At 51.8% G+C, this 12,882-nt stretch overlaps 6 protein-coding genes across 6 annotated transcripts; 2 read left to right on the top strand and 4 right to left on the bottom strand.

Moving 5' to 3' along the window:
- Positions 1-47: 47 nt before the first annotated feature.
- BO79DRAFT_249163 (alpha/beta fold hydrolase) lies at positions 48-738 on the top strand (the record flags this gene model as incomplete). The annotated part of the gene is made up of 2 exons (XM_025685760.1): positions 48-681; positions 715-738. The coding sequence occupies exons 1-2, from the start codon at positions 118-120 to the stop codon at positions 736-738; spliced, it is 588 nt and encodes a 195-aa protein (XP_025533775.1). The 5' UTR covers positions 48-117.
- Positions 739-768: 30 nt separating this feature from the next.
- On the bottom strand, positions 769-2,052 carry BO79DRAFT_184046 (copper acquisition factor BIM1-like domain-containing protein). The gene is made up of 3 exons (XM_025680299.1): positions 1,629-2,052; positions 1,254-1,567; positions 769-1,196 (listed from the first exon to the last, which is right to left on the bottom strand). The coding sequence occupies exons 1-3, from the start codon at positions 1,840-1,842 to the stop codon at positions 990-992; spliced, it is 735 nt and encodes a 244-aa protein (XP_025533774.1). The 5' UTR covers positions 1,843-2,052; the 3' UTR covers positions 769-989.
- Positions 2,053-2,280: 228 nt separating this feature from the next.
- On the bottom strand, positions 2,281-4,232 carry BO79DRAFT_233790 (phosphotransferase enzyme family protein; the record flags this gene model as incomplete). The annotated part of the gene is made up of 4 exons (XM_025684307.1): positions 2,281-2,577; positions 3,395-3,630; positions 3,692-3,800; positions 3,849-4,232. 4 exons carry the CDS (start codon positions 4,230-4,232, stop codon positions 2,281-2,283), a joined length of 1,026 nt encoding a protein of 341 aa, XP_025533773.1.
- Positions 4,233-4,464: 232 nt separating this feature from the next.
- Positions 4,465-5,761, top strand: BO79DRAFT_212217 (SRR1 family protein). Its single transcript, XM_025683160.1, has 2 exons — positions 4,465-5,116; positions 5,180-5,761. Exons 1-2 carry the CDS (start codon positions 4,549-4,551, stop codon positions 5,524-5,526), a joined length of 915 nt encoding a protein of 304 aa, XP_025533772.1. The 5' UTR covers positions 4,465-4,548; the 3' UTR covers positions 5,527-5,761.
- Positions 5,745-8,273, bottom strand: bgt3 (putative cell wall glucanase). The gene is made up of 2 exons (XM_025689731.1): positions 6,158-8,273; positions 5,745-6,108 (listed from the first exon to the last, which is right to left on the bottom strand). Exons 1-2 carry the CDS (start codon positions 8,053-8,055, stop codon positions 5,964-5,966), a joined length of 2,043 nt encoding a protein of 680 aa, XP_025533771.1. The 5' UTR covers positions 8,056-8,273; the 3' UTR covers positions 5,745-5,963.
- Positions 8,274-9,355: 1,082 nt separating this feature from the next.
- BO79DRAFT_77803 (uncharacterized protein) lies at positions 9,356-12,324 on the bottom strand. Its single transcript, XM_025689730.1, has 5 exons — positions 12,132-12,324; positions 10,945-12,006; positions 9,849-10,583; positions 9,417-9,734; positions 9,356-9,359 (listed from the first exon to the last, which is right to left on the bottom strand). Exons 2-4 carry the CDS (start codon positions 11,993-11,995, stop codon positions 9,532-9,534), a joined length of 1,989 nt encoding a protein of 662 aa, XP_025533770.1. The 5' UTR covers positions 11,996-12,006; positions 12,132-12,324; the 3' UTR covers positions 9,356-9,359; positions 9,417-9,531.
- Positions 12,325-12,882: the final 558 nt, after the last annotated feature.

Genomic DNA, 12,882 nt, shown 5'->3' with positions numbered 1-12,882 from the left:
AAGAGAAATGGAGGAGGAGGAGGAGGAGGAGGAGGAGGAGATATACAAAGCGACCTAAGCACCCTCGGTCTAAAACACTATAAATGGCACTACTCCACCGAAAACGCCAGCCCAGAGATGGAGAACCCCGCGCAAGGTCTCCACGATTTTCTACGGGGGTATTTTCATCTGAAGAGTGGATGCTGGGAGGGGAATGACCCTTCCAATATGGGACCTATTTCCTCGTGGACGGGGGAACAGTTAGCCAGAATGCCTGGGTATTATATCATGCCGGTGGGGTTGAGTATGCCCGACACGGTGGAGGAGATGATGCGGCAGGCGGATGTGGAGGGAGTATCGAAGAGTAAGGAGTGGATGAGTGATGAGGAGTTGTCGGTGTATGTTGGGGAATATGCGCGTACGGGGTTCCAGGGTGCGTTGAATTGGTATCGGGTGCGGACGACGCCGGGGAGGAAATATACGTGGGATTGGGAGGTGTTTGCGGGCAGGAGGATTGAGATTCCCTGTGCGTTTGCCTCGGGGGAGAGTGATTGGGGAGTGTATCAGGAGCCTGGGGCGTTGGAGAATATGCGGAATGGGACGAGTTGTGGGGATTTGAGGGAGGTGAGGTTGATTCCTGGGGTGGGGCATTGGGCGCCGCAGGAGGCGCCGGGGGAGGTGGTAGAGGTCATTTTGGGGGTGGTAAGGGGGTTGTAGTTATATAGCAGGGTGTAGGTAGGAGGTAGAAGTGAGGAGTAGTGAGATAGTTGTCGTAGATGTTAGGGTTTTGGGTATGTGAGATTGATTCGATATAAAATAGTATGTAATGAGTACCATATTACCACAACACCATGATGGAACATTAAACATGCAACTTCATTGCAAAACATTGAAATCATCGTCGGCTCACAGCCAAACGGGGTATGGGTATAAGGAGAGTATAAGGGTATGTATGGTAGGTATGTGCCGAGTAACCAGGGAACAAAACAACTTCAGAATACATCACCACATCACATCATGAACAGTCCAAACAACACCATCACCAGCACCGGTACCACGGCGTTCAACCCGGGACTACTCAGCCGCGCCAGTGCACCAGAAGTCGTCAGTGACTTTGAGGCAAAGACATACTTGAAGGCAATATCTGTCGAGTTGAAGCAGTTGTCTTTTGTCACTTCCTCGACATCCTCAGGTTCAGCGAAGGTGATGTCCACACACTAAGTCAGTCAGTATCAATCCGATGTATGTGGATATATAGAGGGGCTGTTGCATACATCATAAAGAGCAGCACCGTGCTTCGCCGCCAACACCACCTGAATCGTCGCATTATCACCCGGGCTCACACTCATATTGGCCGGCAGTGGCACTTGCGGCATACAGATGGTGCCGGGGTAAGGGTTGTTGGTGGGACCTTCGATTTCAAAGACCGAGAGCATGGGGTTACTCATGTTGGGAGGGACAGTACCCCAGCCGATGTTGATGTAGACGAAGGCCGTCTCATGGCCGCGGAACCAGGCAGGTTGAAGGGCGACAGCACCGCCGGTGACGGGCCATTTGGTGCGATTGCGGGAGGTGGCCATACCGCCACCTAAAACAGTCAGCTGGCTACCTTCTTTGAGAAGATGGACAAGGCATGGTGGGATACATACAAGGATAGATCCATTGCATTCCATAGGGATAGACGTAGGAGCCGTTCTTCCAAGCGACACCCAGACCGTTGGTCTCTTCGACCGTACCGTTGGTGTGCAGGTTGTTACCTCGATATCCGGGGTAAGTGATGACGGTGTGAGCATTGACCAGACTCAGCCACAGGAGGGTGAGGGCCGCTGTCCAGCGGGATATCGAGTCGCTGAAGAATCTCATTCTGAGGGCACCAGTGGGTAGAACAAAAGAGGAAGGAGATATAGGTAAGAGGAGATATACAGAGTGCGCCAGAGGAGGTCAGATGGAACAGAAATAACCTCTAGCAACCTCGACTCATCAAGAGGCACACGAAAACAATCACGGCAAGCGATCCAGCACTGCAGGAAGAAGAATGATCATCATGAAACCAAGCCTTCCAGCAGCTGGGCGGGAGGGAGGGCTGCCATGACTTTTTGAGTCGAGACGAAGAGGCCATGGCCGGTTCCTGCAATGGCGCTCACGGCCACCGGCATAGCGGGGAAGGCAAGCGATATGGACGAGTCACAGCGCAATGTGCGATGTGACAACTCCCGCAGGGGACAGCGGCGATTGGGGATGGGATGGGATGAGTGACGGTTCCAACGGCAGAAGTTTAGCTGATAGCAAGACTGGATCAGACTAGACTACAACTGGGGAGCGCGCGAAGGATTGCAAGAAGCAGATTGGCTGGGTGGATAGACCAGGGAGGCGGGCTGCAAGAGACATCACAGCGACAGGGAGCAGTTCTGGACTGTCATTCGCGGAGAGGAAGCTGCTGGTAGCGCCGAGCAAGGGTTGGGTGAGGGCACGAGAGGGCACAGGAGGAAGCAGAAGAGGGGGAGCGACGGGCGCTATCCGGGCAGGGCGCTTAGAGATCGACTCAGAGGGGCCGATGGGGAGGTGATCGCAGTGTGACGGGACGATCGCATGCAGCTTCTGTCCATTAGTCTCGTTGCAGTTTTTTAGGTAAATATCTCCTTCTGCTAGTATAGCCCCGTCTCAGCGCTACTACGGAACTTTCTAATGGTTGTCAACCTTCACGCTGATTCGCATTATCACCCCAATTCTGGATGTGTTGGGGCACGATTTGCTATAGCCAATCACATTAAGTGAACACCAAAACCAACCAAATACTTTGCATTCATTGTTTTGTACGATAATCACTTCTTCTATTTCCAACGAATATACCATGCAACTTGTGTTGTGAGTTGGACGAATGCTGATACTGTTGGTGTTCAGCCCGCTCATATGTTGATGTGTAGCTAAGCGCCCAACCCCGCCATAGTATAGGCTACGCATCTTGGTCCGACTTGAAGCGCCGTGATCAAGCTTGCATGGCAGGGATTATTGTAGGTAATGTCTTTATCCGCTGTTCTTCCTCATGCTTGGTTTTTGGCTGCATGTCCTTGGCTTGATCATGATCTAGGCTCAGGAAGACATCATCTACGACAACACCACGTGATCTCGATATCTAAAAGCTATGAACTTGGCACAATAAGAATTGTTATGGCTTGCTACTACCTCTTCAAATTGTCCAAGGTCCTTACGAGATTGTCTTCCAACTTCGCATCCACCAGGTCTACCGGGACTAGTCCAATAGTTACAGCTTTCTTTCCAATCAGGCTTACAGACCCAACGACGGTTATTACATCCAGAGAACTTCATGAAAGAACAAAAACACCGCATACTCAGTATAATACGGTTCGAGAATCTTTGCCAAATATCCAGTCCAATCATTCTGCCACTGCCATACCGCGAGAGCTTTGACAAACTCCCAGTGTTCAGGGAACCAGCCACTGAACTCCCAGTCTACAATTCCAGTGACGTTCCCATCGTTAACCATGATATTGGGATGACGAAAATCCCCATGGGTAAACACGATATTATGTCTTTTTTGAGACGCAAGCATACCAACCAGGACATTCTTGACATGACGTTTTGGTGCCGTGTCTTGATATGCATTGATAATTGCATTGTTGAAGTCGTCTTCTGAATCAAAGGGTCCTTCGTAGCGTCAGTATCAGTGACAGGTATTGGTGACACTACCCACCCTTGTACTCAAGTTCTCCTAGAATTGGATCAGGAAGCGGCCCACGATCAACAGAGCCTATGTAATTCCTGTGCTCAATCTGGCGAAGCTCATCGAGATACCCTTTCAACTGGCCGGCAATTCGAGTTTTTGTCACACTATCATAAGTGTCCCAGACCTTATCCAGTCCCTGGCCCTCCACATAAGTCATGAAGATATAATTATCATAGTAGCTCCCATAATCCCCGATGTCCCGGTCGATTGGACCATAAGAGTAATAGGCAAAAATCTTGGGCACTGGTACAGTTTCTGTATTCTGATTAACAAACAACATACTTTTAGCCTCGTGTAATGTGACATGAGAGCCAAATTTGACCGCAACTTCAGGAGATATCTTCACTATCTGTACACCGCCCCAGCTGAATATGGTATTGCTGGGGTTCGCCATTGTCTTGATAGTGTCTGGATCGAGTACTGCGAAACCAGGGGCTGAGTAGAGGATATTGACTTGGGGCCCAGAGCCAACAGACTGCACGTTTTGCTTTTCTTCCGTGTTGGACATACTTAATACAGAAATGAAGCAATAAGCTTTCGAAGATATTGTATACTGGTGGAGATAGATGGTGGGGAGCAAATGATGGGCCCAGGCTATGCCGCCTTATAAGCGTGTCTACTTAGGATCCTCCCACCAATCAAACCCACCCACTTACCGCCCGCCGGTCCTCCCCTCCCCTCCGTCGCATTCAATTCTCTCTGCCATTCATTCATGCATCTTCCTTCCACCACCAGAACCCATTCACACCAATTAATCCTACCCACTCACCAACCCCTCAAACCCAGCACCCAAAAGTACTTACTACAAAACGAAAGAAGCAAAAATGCCCCACACCTCGCGCAAAAAACACCCTCACCCCAACAACACCCTGCAAGCGCAAAAACGACTCCAAATCACCGACGCCACTACCGGCTGGACGCATGTCACCACCAGCGGCAAAGCGCGCCGCTGTGCGCGCACAACCAAAGACCAACAATCACAGTCCCAATTCCAATCGCCAACAAAAGAAGAATCAGAAACAACAGAAACATTCCACCCCGCCGAAGCCCCACCCACCACCACCCTCGACTCTCTCAAATCCCAATTCACCCAGATCATCCAACGCACATGGAAAGAATCATCGACGTGCGATGTGGTGGGGAGGACGCTTCACAATATCCTCCTCCCTCAATTACAATCACGAGAGTCGAATACGGATAATACAGAACAATCGCATACAACAATAGAGAATAAGAATACTGAGTTAGGGATTGATTCCATCATCTGCATCGGTCTCGGCAGTCCGAGCGGATTCCTTCGTGGAGGATGGGTCGATCGGCGATTAGTTTCGCTGTATCAGTTGGCGGCGTTGGTGGATGTTGTTGCCTCTATCTCTTCCTCTTCTTCTTCTGGTGAGTTTATTCATATCCTGTCTATCTCAATAACCCATCTAATCATTCATTCTCAATCAACAGATCCAACAATAAAAACCTACGCTCAAGACCCTGTCTTCAATACCCTCGACACGGCCCTCCTGTCCTCCCTCGACATCACCGTTCTCGAGTCCCCCCTCGCATTCGATAAAGTAACTCCCCGTACATTCCTCTTCTGTCCTGGCGCGGAGCGCACACATCTTGAGCAGTTATTGGCGCTGGATCCGGCGTTTGTGTTTGGGGGACCGTTGGAAGATGTCGAGTCGGAGGTGGTGAGTGCGTTTGTGAAGAGGAGGGGGTCCGTCAGGTTGCCGCTGTTTGAGGCGCAGGAGCATGCGTTTTGGAATATGCGGATTTATTATCCGTTGGAGAAGGAGGGGGAGGAGTAGTAGGGAGTATCATATCATCTAGATGGGGATGGTTGCCTCTCACCATAGAATAGTGGTGAATGGCTGCTATGGTGACAACCATCTACTGGCTACACGCCTACGCTATGCGCTCCGAATGCCGAATCGGCATGCATGCAACAAGGGTCGTATTGTCAGCCCTATGTGGATCACACGCTCACGCTATATACAAACACGCCAAATAGCACTTCGCGTAGAATGGCGTCGTGACACTCGTCGGAATGCCGCGCAAAGAACGACGGCAGCCGACCCATGCACCAGCTCAATAGAATACAGTCCCAGGTCAAAGCTCTAACACCGCAAGGAAGCACAGCAGAAATCGATCAGTCGTAATGCATCATAACACATGATGTATGTCGGATATGTTGTGTACATTTCATCCATCATCACTTTCATCAGGTCTAGAGACGTATCGGCGTTCACGTAATTGTCTTGCCGCCACAATCAGGGATCTTGACGCCCGGCTTCAGATTGCGAGCCGAGTCCATCAGCCCCCATTTGTCTTCCCATTCCTGACCGGGCGTGTTGTACTGGACCTTCCACGGCTCATCGAAAGCCTCGAACCTGCATATATCTTAGCCACGTCCTACAGTTGTAGCAGTCTGCAACTTACCAGAAATACTCTGTACCATTGTCCAACGCCTGACAAACCCATTCCGACAGGAACTGGTTCAGCTCATCGACGCCCGCTACAGCGCCCTGCTTGTCATTCTCACATTTGTTGTCGGACCCACAGTCGTTCCCTCCACCAGTCGGCCATCCGACCTCTGATATGATCTGCTGTTTGTTCGTTCCGGCTGTGAGTGGGGTGTCGTGCGTCTGCCAGAATGTCCATGTCCAGCTGGCGGCGTCATCAATCTCTACTCCTCCGAAGAACGGATGAATGTTCGACATGACAAAGTCGGCTGCGCTGACGAGTTGTGCATTCCAGTTGTCGCCCAAGTCCGAGGTGCCCACTGGGAGGTCAATGTTCTTCTCTTTGAAGTGGTCTTTGACATCGTTAATGTAGCCGATTAGATTCGTTTCTGCACTCGCCACGTCCGAGCCTGCTCGATAGAGAGCTTCATTACCCACAATAGCTCCTTTGAATATCGAGGTGTCGTTTGCACTTTCCACGATCTTATACAACTGGCTAATCTGGCGATCCGTAGTCGTGGTGTTGGTATCAATCCACACGCCCAGCCAGAGCTTCATTTTAGTCAACTGCAAGCGGTCAATGGCCTCGAGGACCATCTCAGTCTGATTGCAGTCAGTGCCATAAAGTCGGATAGTATTAGTCAACTGCGTGAGCACCGCCAGGTCGCGCGTAACGTTGTTCTGCGACGGAGGATATTGGAGACACAGCGGATACTGCACTCCCCACGGGGTATAGTCGACACCGGGAAACACTTTGTGGAGGTTCTTGTTGTTCATAAGCGCCTTGATCTCGTCGGAATCCTTGTCGAGCAGCCCATCTCCTTTGTCCGAACCACCAGACCCTGTGCCCGATGATGATGATGACGATGTATCGCCGTCATGCTCCTGATGGCCCAGAATACCACCGACAGCGCCCCCGACAATAGCTGCCACGATCACTGCCGCCAATACGAGCCCAACAATCCACCCGCGTTTGCGACTCCCGCCTCCAATAATGTGCCTACCTCCTTGTGCCTTTTCGGCTCCTCCCAACCCACCTCCAATATCAGAATCGTAATACGGACTAGGCTGCTCTTTCTTGAAAAGCGCCCGAAACTTCCCTAAAAGCCCCCCGGCAGCCGCTGCGCCAGCGACACCTGCAGCAGGCACATTTCCGTTCGATCTGTAGTCCGCTACTCCCTTGGGGTGGACAGGGAACCCATCATCGCCATCGTCAGCAATATCATCCGGATTGATGACAAGCGGGTAGTCGTGAGAACTATAAGCCGAATGCCGCTGATACGGTCCAGCATCCACACCTTGATACGGACTATCGAAGAAGCTACGTTGGGATGGCGTAGTTCCCGGCGTGCTATGTTCTGCAAAAGGCGCGCCAGCACCAAGCCCGGTATGCGAGCTGTAAGAGTCGCGATACCTCATCGTCTCCGAATTCGGATGGATGTCTCCATCGGGCGGAGCAGGTATATAGGGATTATCGGAGCCAGTGGTGTTGAAATCCCGTTCAGCAGGGAGATTGCGTACTGGAACATCTGTTTCCCTAAAAGCGTCAACTCCACTCTGGCGATTATTAGAATTGGCTACGCCAAGAGCGATACCACTGATTCCGCCACCCACAGAGGCCGGCCCTAGATTATCCATCCCCGGCGTCGAGGTCATGTGGCGCTCCAGGCTCTGACCTTCCGGGACTGACACCAGACCTCGGTCGAATGGCCTAGTCTGCGCTTGAAACCCAGCAGATAGCGGGGAGATGTCGCCATATGATGTACTGTAGAGACCGTCTTCTGCAGATCGGAGGGGTAAGATCTCTCGCTCATCATCTCTCAACAACGCATCGTCGCCGCGACTGTAACTAAAGGACCGGTTCACGCCGGCCATGCTGGAACATGTGACAAGGAACTCTTTGTGAATGATCGTTAGGAAATATCGCAATAGGAGACGGAATATGTATAATAATAGGGTTCTGAGCTAACTGGCGACGAAGGGAGAGAGGGCGATAGATGAGGAAGAGTTACTAGTAAAAGCAGCGAAAGGAAGGAAGAGAGCACCAAGCAAGACCCCAAGTAAGACAGCCAGACGAACGAGGCAAGGGCAGAAAAAGCGGTCTCCCGGCAGGCAGGTGGTTAGAGTAGTAGTATGGCACCCTAACCGTCGCAGGGTGTTGTTTCTAAATCAAGAACAAGTCTGACAGCCCGACGGAACCACGGTTCGTCGTTTACAGACGATCCCGTGAAAGTTCACCCAAGGATGGGCGGAATATCGTGGACCAGTGAACTGCGACGGGCTATTTTCTTCGACGCAATTGTCAGCATACCGCCGAAATAGAAAAAGGAACGCAGCCACGAACTCAATCAGATTTGAAATGCAAACCCGGATCTTAGACTAAGTTTCGGGGTGTCTTGGATTCGGGACGTGAGGGGGTAAAGGATGGATGGAGAAGGCGGATATGAAAGAGAAACAACGAGTAGTCGGTCCTAGGGTGGGTGGCAGTCGATGGATGGAAGTCGGAAGATTGGTAGTAGTAGATAAAGTGACTGCATGCGGCATAGAAGCAGTGGAGAAAAAGAACCCCAGCTTCCATGGCGACGAGCAAAAAAAGGTTAATGGATGAAGTTACTTTTTTGGTGGAGGGATGGGTGGGAGGGAGAGCGGCGGTGACCCCGACAACCACTAGACTTGTACTGTATAGTGTATGGCTGTATGGAGCGGGTGTATGTAACTGTGCCCTGAATTGGAAGCCAAACGTCGTACTAAACGCCAGGGTCCAGCAGCCACTAAGCCGCATCGGGTCAGGGTCTTTCCCCGGTTGGTCCACTGCCGCTTCGACCTAATCGGAATCGGGGTTGCACGTGCCCGCCCAGATGCTCTGAATGCGGCAGGCAGCAACCAATTAACCTTGTTTGGTCCCGTATTCTTTGGGGTTTCATTGACACCATTGACACCATTACCAAAAGAAGGAAAAGGAACAAAACCACAATACCATCATTCACATTCAGAGTTTCATCATCAGTCATTCATCATATTGTTTTCGTAGTAAGGGCAGCCGTCAAATCATCATAATCATGTCAAAAACGAAAATCATCATCGAAATCCAACGCCCGATCCATCAGACCGCCATATCCCCTTCCCCCATCTTGGACTCCCTCCCGATATCTATTACTTTACATAGCGGCCCATGATCGCTGTCGGCCCCGTCAGCATAACCCTGAGGGACAACCCGGCAGAAGGATCAGGCGAACCGGGACAAGAAACGAGTGACATGGTCAAAGTAAACATCTCCCTGACAATACCTTCAGGGATACGGTAGCACTGAATAAAAATAGAAGGAGATGGTGTATTTCCAAGCTGCATGGGTCAAGCCTCGACCTCTTCAGCACTGCGCTGCGAGGCAGACACCCCATGGGCACCGGCACCCCGAGTCGGCCCCCCAGCCGCTCGTCGCTTACGCTCGAGGAATCGTCGTTTGCCCGCCCGCGTCTCGAAATGCCGGGGAATGGATGTCGGTTCCTGGCCGGCCGCCAGCATCGTGCTGCGCATCTTATTTCGGTACGCGTCAACTACATTCCCGACACGGGTCAAAGATTAGTCACATTCACGGTGTTCCGAGGTGGGGACTGCATGGCCAACATGCAGGCGACGCAAGGGATGTAAGGGAAAGGAAGATCACGCACGAGATCGCTGCAGGAACAGCATCCGCCCCGCAAACACTCGACTTTGGCTCCAACTCATTCGGTAGCCCAGGTCATTCAAGAGTACCTCTCTTCTCCGTCGTCCTCGGGACAGCCGGGGAACCGCGATCTCTCCCTCGCCATCAATTTGTGGTGCAGGAACCATGATCCTTCCAACGGTCGGGCTGTCGTCATCATCATCGGCATCGTCACCCTCATCCACCCCAACGTGGTCCTTGATATATCGATTCCCAGGCACGACTCGACCCGGGTCCCTCATCTGAACAGGAAAGTATGTCCGGGGGTATACCGCATTAGACATCCTGTAGGAGTCTGGAAGCTCGTCCATATCAACCTGGTCCAGCATGACCTTGACTCGCACGCGACAACCCCGCTGGTTATCGTCCACCAGGATGAACTTGCGGCGTTTGCCCTCGGGCAGTGTGCCAAAGAGCGCATTGCTGCTTGGATTGCGCTCGTCATCGTCATCGTCCACTTCTTCGATCCGGTTCGAGGATGTCGCAATGGTGGGATGGCGCCCGAGAGACCCGATGCCACTATCTCGGAGTAGTGGTGGTATTGAGGGACCCCTTGGTCCCCCTGAGGCCGTCGCGGGGGTCGGATAGGAAGGATAGCCATGGAACACCTGCGCCGTGCGGATGTCCGTTGGCGATGGTCCGGGTTGCAGACCATCCGAGACAGGTGGACGACTGGTACCGTTCGTATAGTCAGTGGTACCTATTATGTATGATAGGACAATATATAAATTAGCCTACGCAAAACTGCAGGTGGCACGTCATGTTTGAAAGCACAGCGGGGTACAGCGTCAACGTAGCATAACAGGCGAAACATGAACCGGGTATGGGCAAAACAACAAGCAACAAACCGACAAGAGCCTCTCCAGACCAAATAGAAATACATGGGGTACGGTATCCATATCTCTTGGAAGAAAGCACACCAATTTCACGTCCGTTCGGTGGCGATCTGCCTACTTAGACATGGCAAAAAATATCAAACAATACAAGACAAACCGACATGAGCACCGTCGATTCATTCAAACAGTGTCAGGGACAAGCACATCATGTGTGGTGGAACATACCGCTTGCTTCTTCGTGGCCTGCACTTCCATCTGGCTGGGCATGGTGGTGATGTAGCTGAGGCGGGCCCATGGGCAATGGCCCCAGGCTGGGACGGGGACCGGGGGCGGGCATACTAGCACTTGGCACCCCAGGGCCAACAGGGGTGGAAGGCGCCATGTGAGGCGGAGGCACAGGCATCCCCTGCCGCTTGTTTATCTTGGCCATCCTCCTCACACGCCGGCTTCGAAGTCGAGGGTCCTGGTTGCTATTCCTCCAGCTATCCACTGCCCGCTGAATCAGCCCACGCTTGCCTCTCAGTGCCGGGTTCAGCTCCGCCAAGGCCCATCCAACAGCATTACATTCAGTTTCGTAGACCAGCCGATTGCCTCTGTACTGGTCCTTGCTGCAGCAGGCTCGAGGGTAAACGCAGTTCTCAGTCTTGAACTCCTGGCTTAAATTATCCACATTAACCGACTCAACATCGCAGCGGATTGTATACTCCATCTTTACACGATCCCGGGAGTACTCAAACGCGATCCACTGGACACCATTGCTATCTTGTCGGACAACCAGGGGGGTTGTGGCAGGGATTGGTCCTGGTGCCGCACTAGAGCTGGCCCCGACATTAGAGTTTTGATGGTGAACAGCACTGGCTGACAAAGGTGCACCACTAGCTGCTGAGTGAGGGGGGTTTAGCATCGTTCTCTGAGGGGGCGTTGGCTGTTGTGCCGCAGCTGAATTTGGACTACTTGACAGGTTCCCTGTTGGAGCCTGAGCCGGATGATGCGGTAACTGCGCAGTGCTTGTTGGATGGGGCACCATCAGTGGCTGTGTCGTAAGAGGATGCTGTTGGGGGGATGTATTCGGTCCATAGGGTGGAGGCTGCACTGGATTCATGGGTGAGTATGGCGGATAGCCATACATTTGCGAGGCCATTTGGGGCGACTGTGTGTATATGCCGCGATTATGCTGTTCGTGTGTTTGGGAAGCTACTGAAGCAGGCGAGCTGGATTGGGGCGTATGATAAATTGGAGGATACGGCCGCTGCATTTGCGTGGCTGTAGCCATCATTTCTGGTGGTCCTGAACATGAATCAGCCTGTGTGGCTTGGATTAACCGGAGCAACCTTTAGAGCATATTGTTGTCACTGCTGCTGCGAATACCATTATACCAGAAACACCAAAGAAACCCCATACACCGCACTTACCACTTGATGAGTACTGACTGGGTGCGCTTGCTGTACTATAAGAGGAATGAGATGAATAGTACGAATGCTCTGATGGCGGGCCGTATGAGTGCTGATGATGTATAACTCCGTTGCCTAAGGCGTGAGGTGCGTATGAACCAGAAGGTAGCGTAGTTGAAGTCTGATGTGGTGATTCTGGTTGTTTCTGTGGCTGGACCAGAAGAGTTGGTCGAGGATGCTGAAGATGAGGCGGTTGCGGGCCGGGATGGCGATGCTGGGTCAAACGACAGTTAGCGCTGGAACCTGAATTATTCTCGAAACAAGTTTCAGAACCCGAGTGATCGTATATTGCAGCTTGCGATATGCTCAAAGAAATGATTAAGAAAGTATGTGCAAGACAAAATAAAATGTAGTTGAATCAGAAACTGCACATGGGAACACAAATCAATGAGTTGCTTATTCTATAAGCAAGAAGCCCAAACACACATATGGTTGAGCATCTGTAGGAGGCAGCCCGATGCGTACATGGCGGCATAGAGGCAATAAGGAAAGCACCTGCCACAGGCAAGCATCGTTGGTAAGAAGTTGGCAACTCTGGACCTGTTCGCATCTCCCAAAACCTCGGTGGGTATGTTGTCCATGCTGCTGGTAAGTCGTGTCATTCAGGCAACAAGAATGACCTTCCTTTATCGTCTCCAGGGGAACGTGAAAGCAAGACACGTGGGGTCCGAATCAGATTCATAGTTTGGTCGAACAGTCAAAGCCGAGTCAG

Source organism: Aspergillus costaricaensis (assembly GCF_003184835.1).
Source record: "Aspergillus costaricaensis CBS 115574 unplaced genomic scaffold BO79scaffold_70, whole genome shotgun sequence".
Taxonomy (NCBI): domain Eukaryota; kingdom Fungi; phylum Ascomycota; class Eurotiomycetes; order Eurotiales; family Aspergillaceae; genus Aspergillus; species Aspergillus costaricensis.
The sequence above is the reverse complement of the archived record's forward strand: the minus strand, read 5'-3'. Positions and strand labels throughout refer to the sequence as shown.

Excerpts from the sequence above, each read along its gene's own strand:
- BO79DRAFT_184046 (XM_025680299.1), bottom strand. The coding sequence starts at position 1,842 with ATGAGATTCTTCAGCGACTCGATATCCCGCTGGACAGCGGCCCTCACC. Across the intron at positions 1,568-1,628 it reads AATGCAATGGATCTATCCTT|GTGGCGGTATGGCCACCTCC; the intron begins GTATGTATCCCA and ends TGACTGTTTTAG. Across the intron at positions 1,197-1,253 it reads ACGGTGCTGCTCTTTATGAT|TGTGTGGACATCACCTTCGC; the intron begins GTATGCAACAGC and ends TGACTGACTTAG.
- BO79DRAFT_212217 (XM_025683160.1), top strand. The coding sequence starts at position 4,549 with ATGCCCCACACCTCGCGCAAAAAACACCCTCACCCCAACAACACCCTG. Across the intron at positions 5,117-5,179 it reads CTCTTCCTCTTCTTCTTCTG|ATCCAACAATAAAAACCTAC; the intron begins GTGAGTTTATTC and ends CTCAATCAACAG.
- bgt3 (XM_025689731.1), bottom strand. The coding sequence starts at position 8,055 with ATGGCCGGCGTGAACCGGTCCTTTAGTTACAGTCGCGGCGACGATGCG. Across the intron at positions 6,109-6,157 it reads AATGGTACAGAGTATTTCTG|GTTCGAGGCTTTCGATGAGC; the intron begins GTAAGTTGCAGA and ends AGATATATGCAG.
- BO79DRAFT_77803 (XM_025689730.1), bottom strand. The coding sequence starts at position 11,995 with ATGATGGCTACAGCCACGCAAATGCAGCGGCCGTATCCTCCAATTTAT. Across the intron at positions 10,584-10,944 it reads AGGCCACGAAGAAGCAAGCG|GTACCACTGACTATACGAAC; the intron begins GTATGTTCCACC and ends CATACATAATAG. Across the intron at positions 9,735-9,848 it reads GCTGTTCCTGCAGCGATCTC|TTGACGCGTACCGAAATAAG; the intron begins GTGCGTGATCTT and ends TCGGGAATGTAG.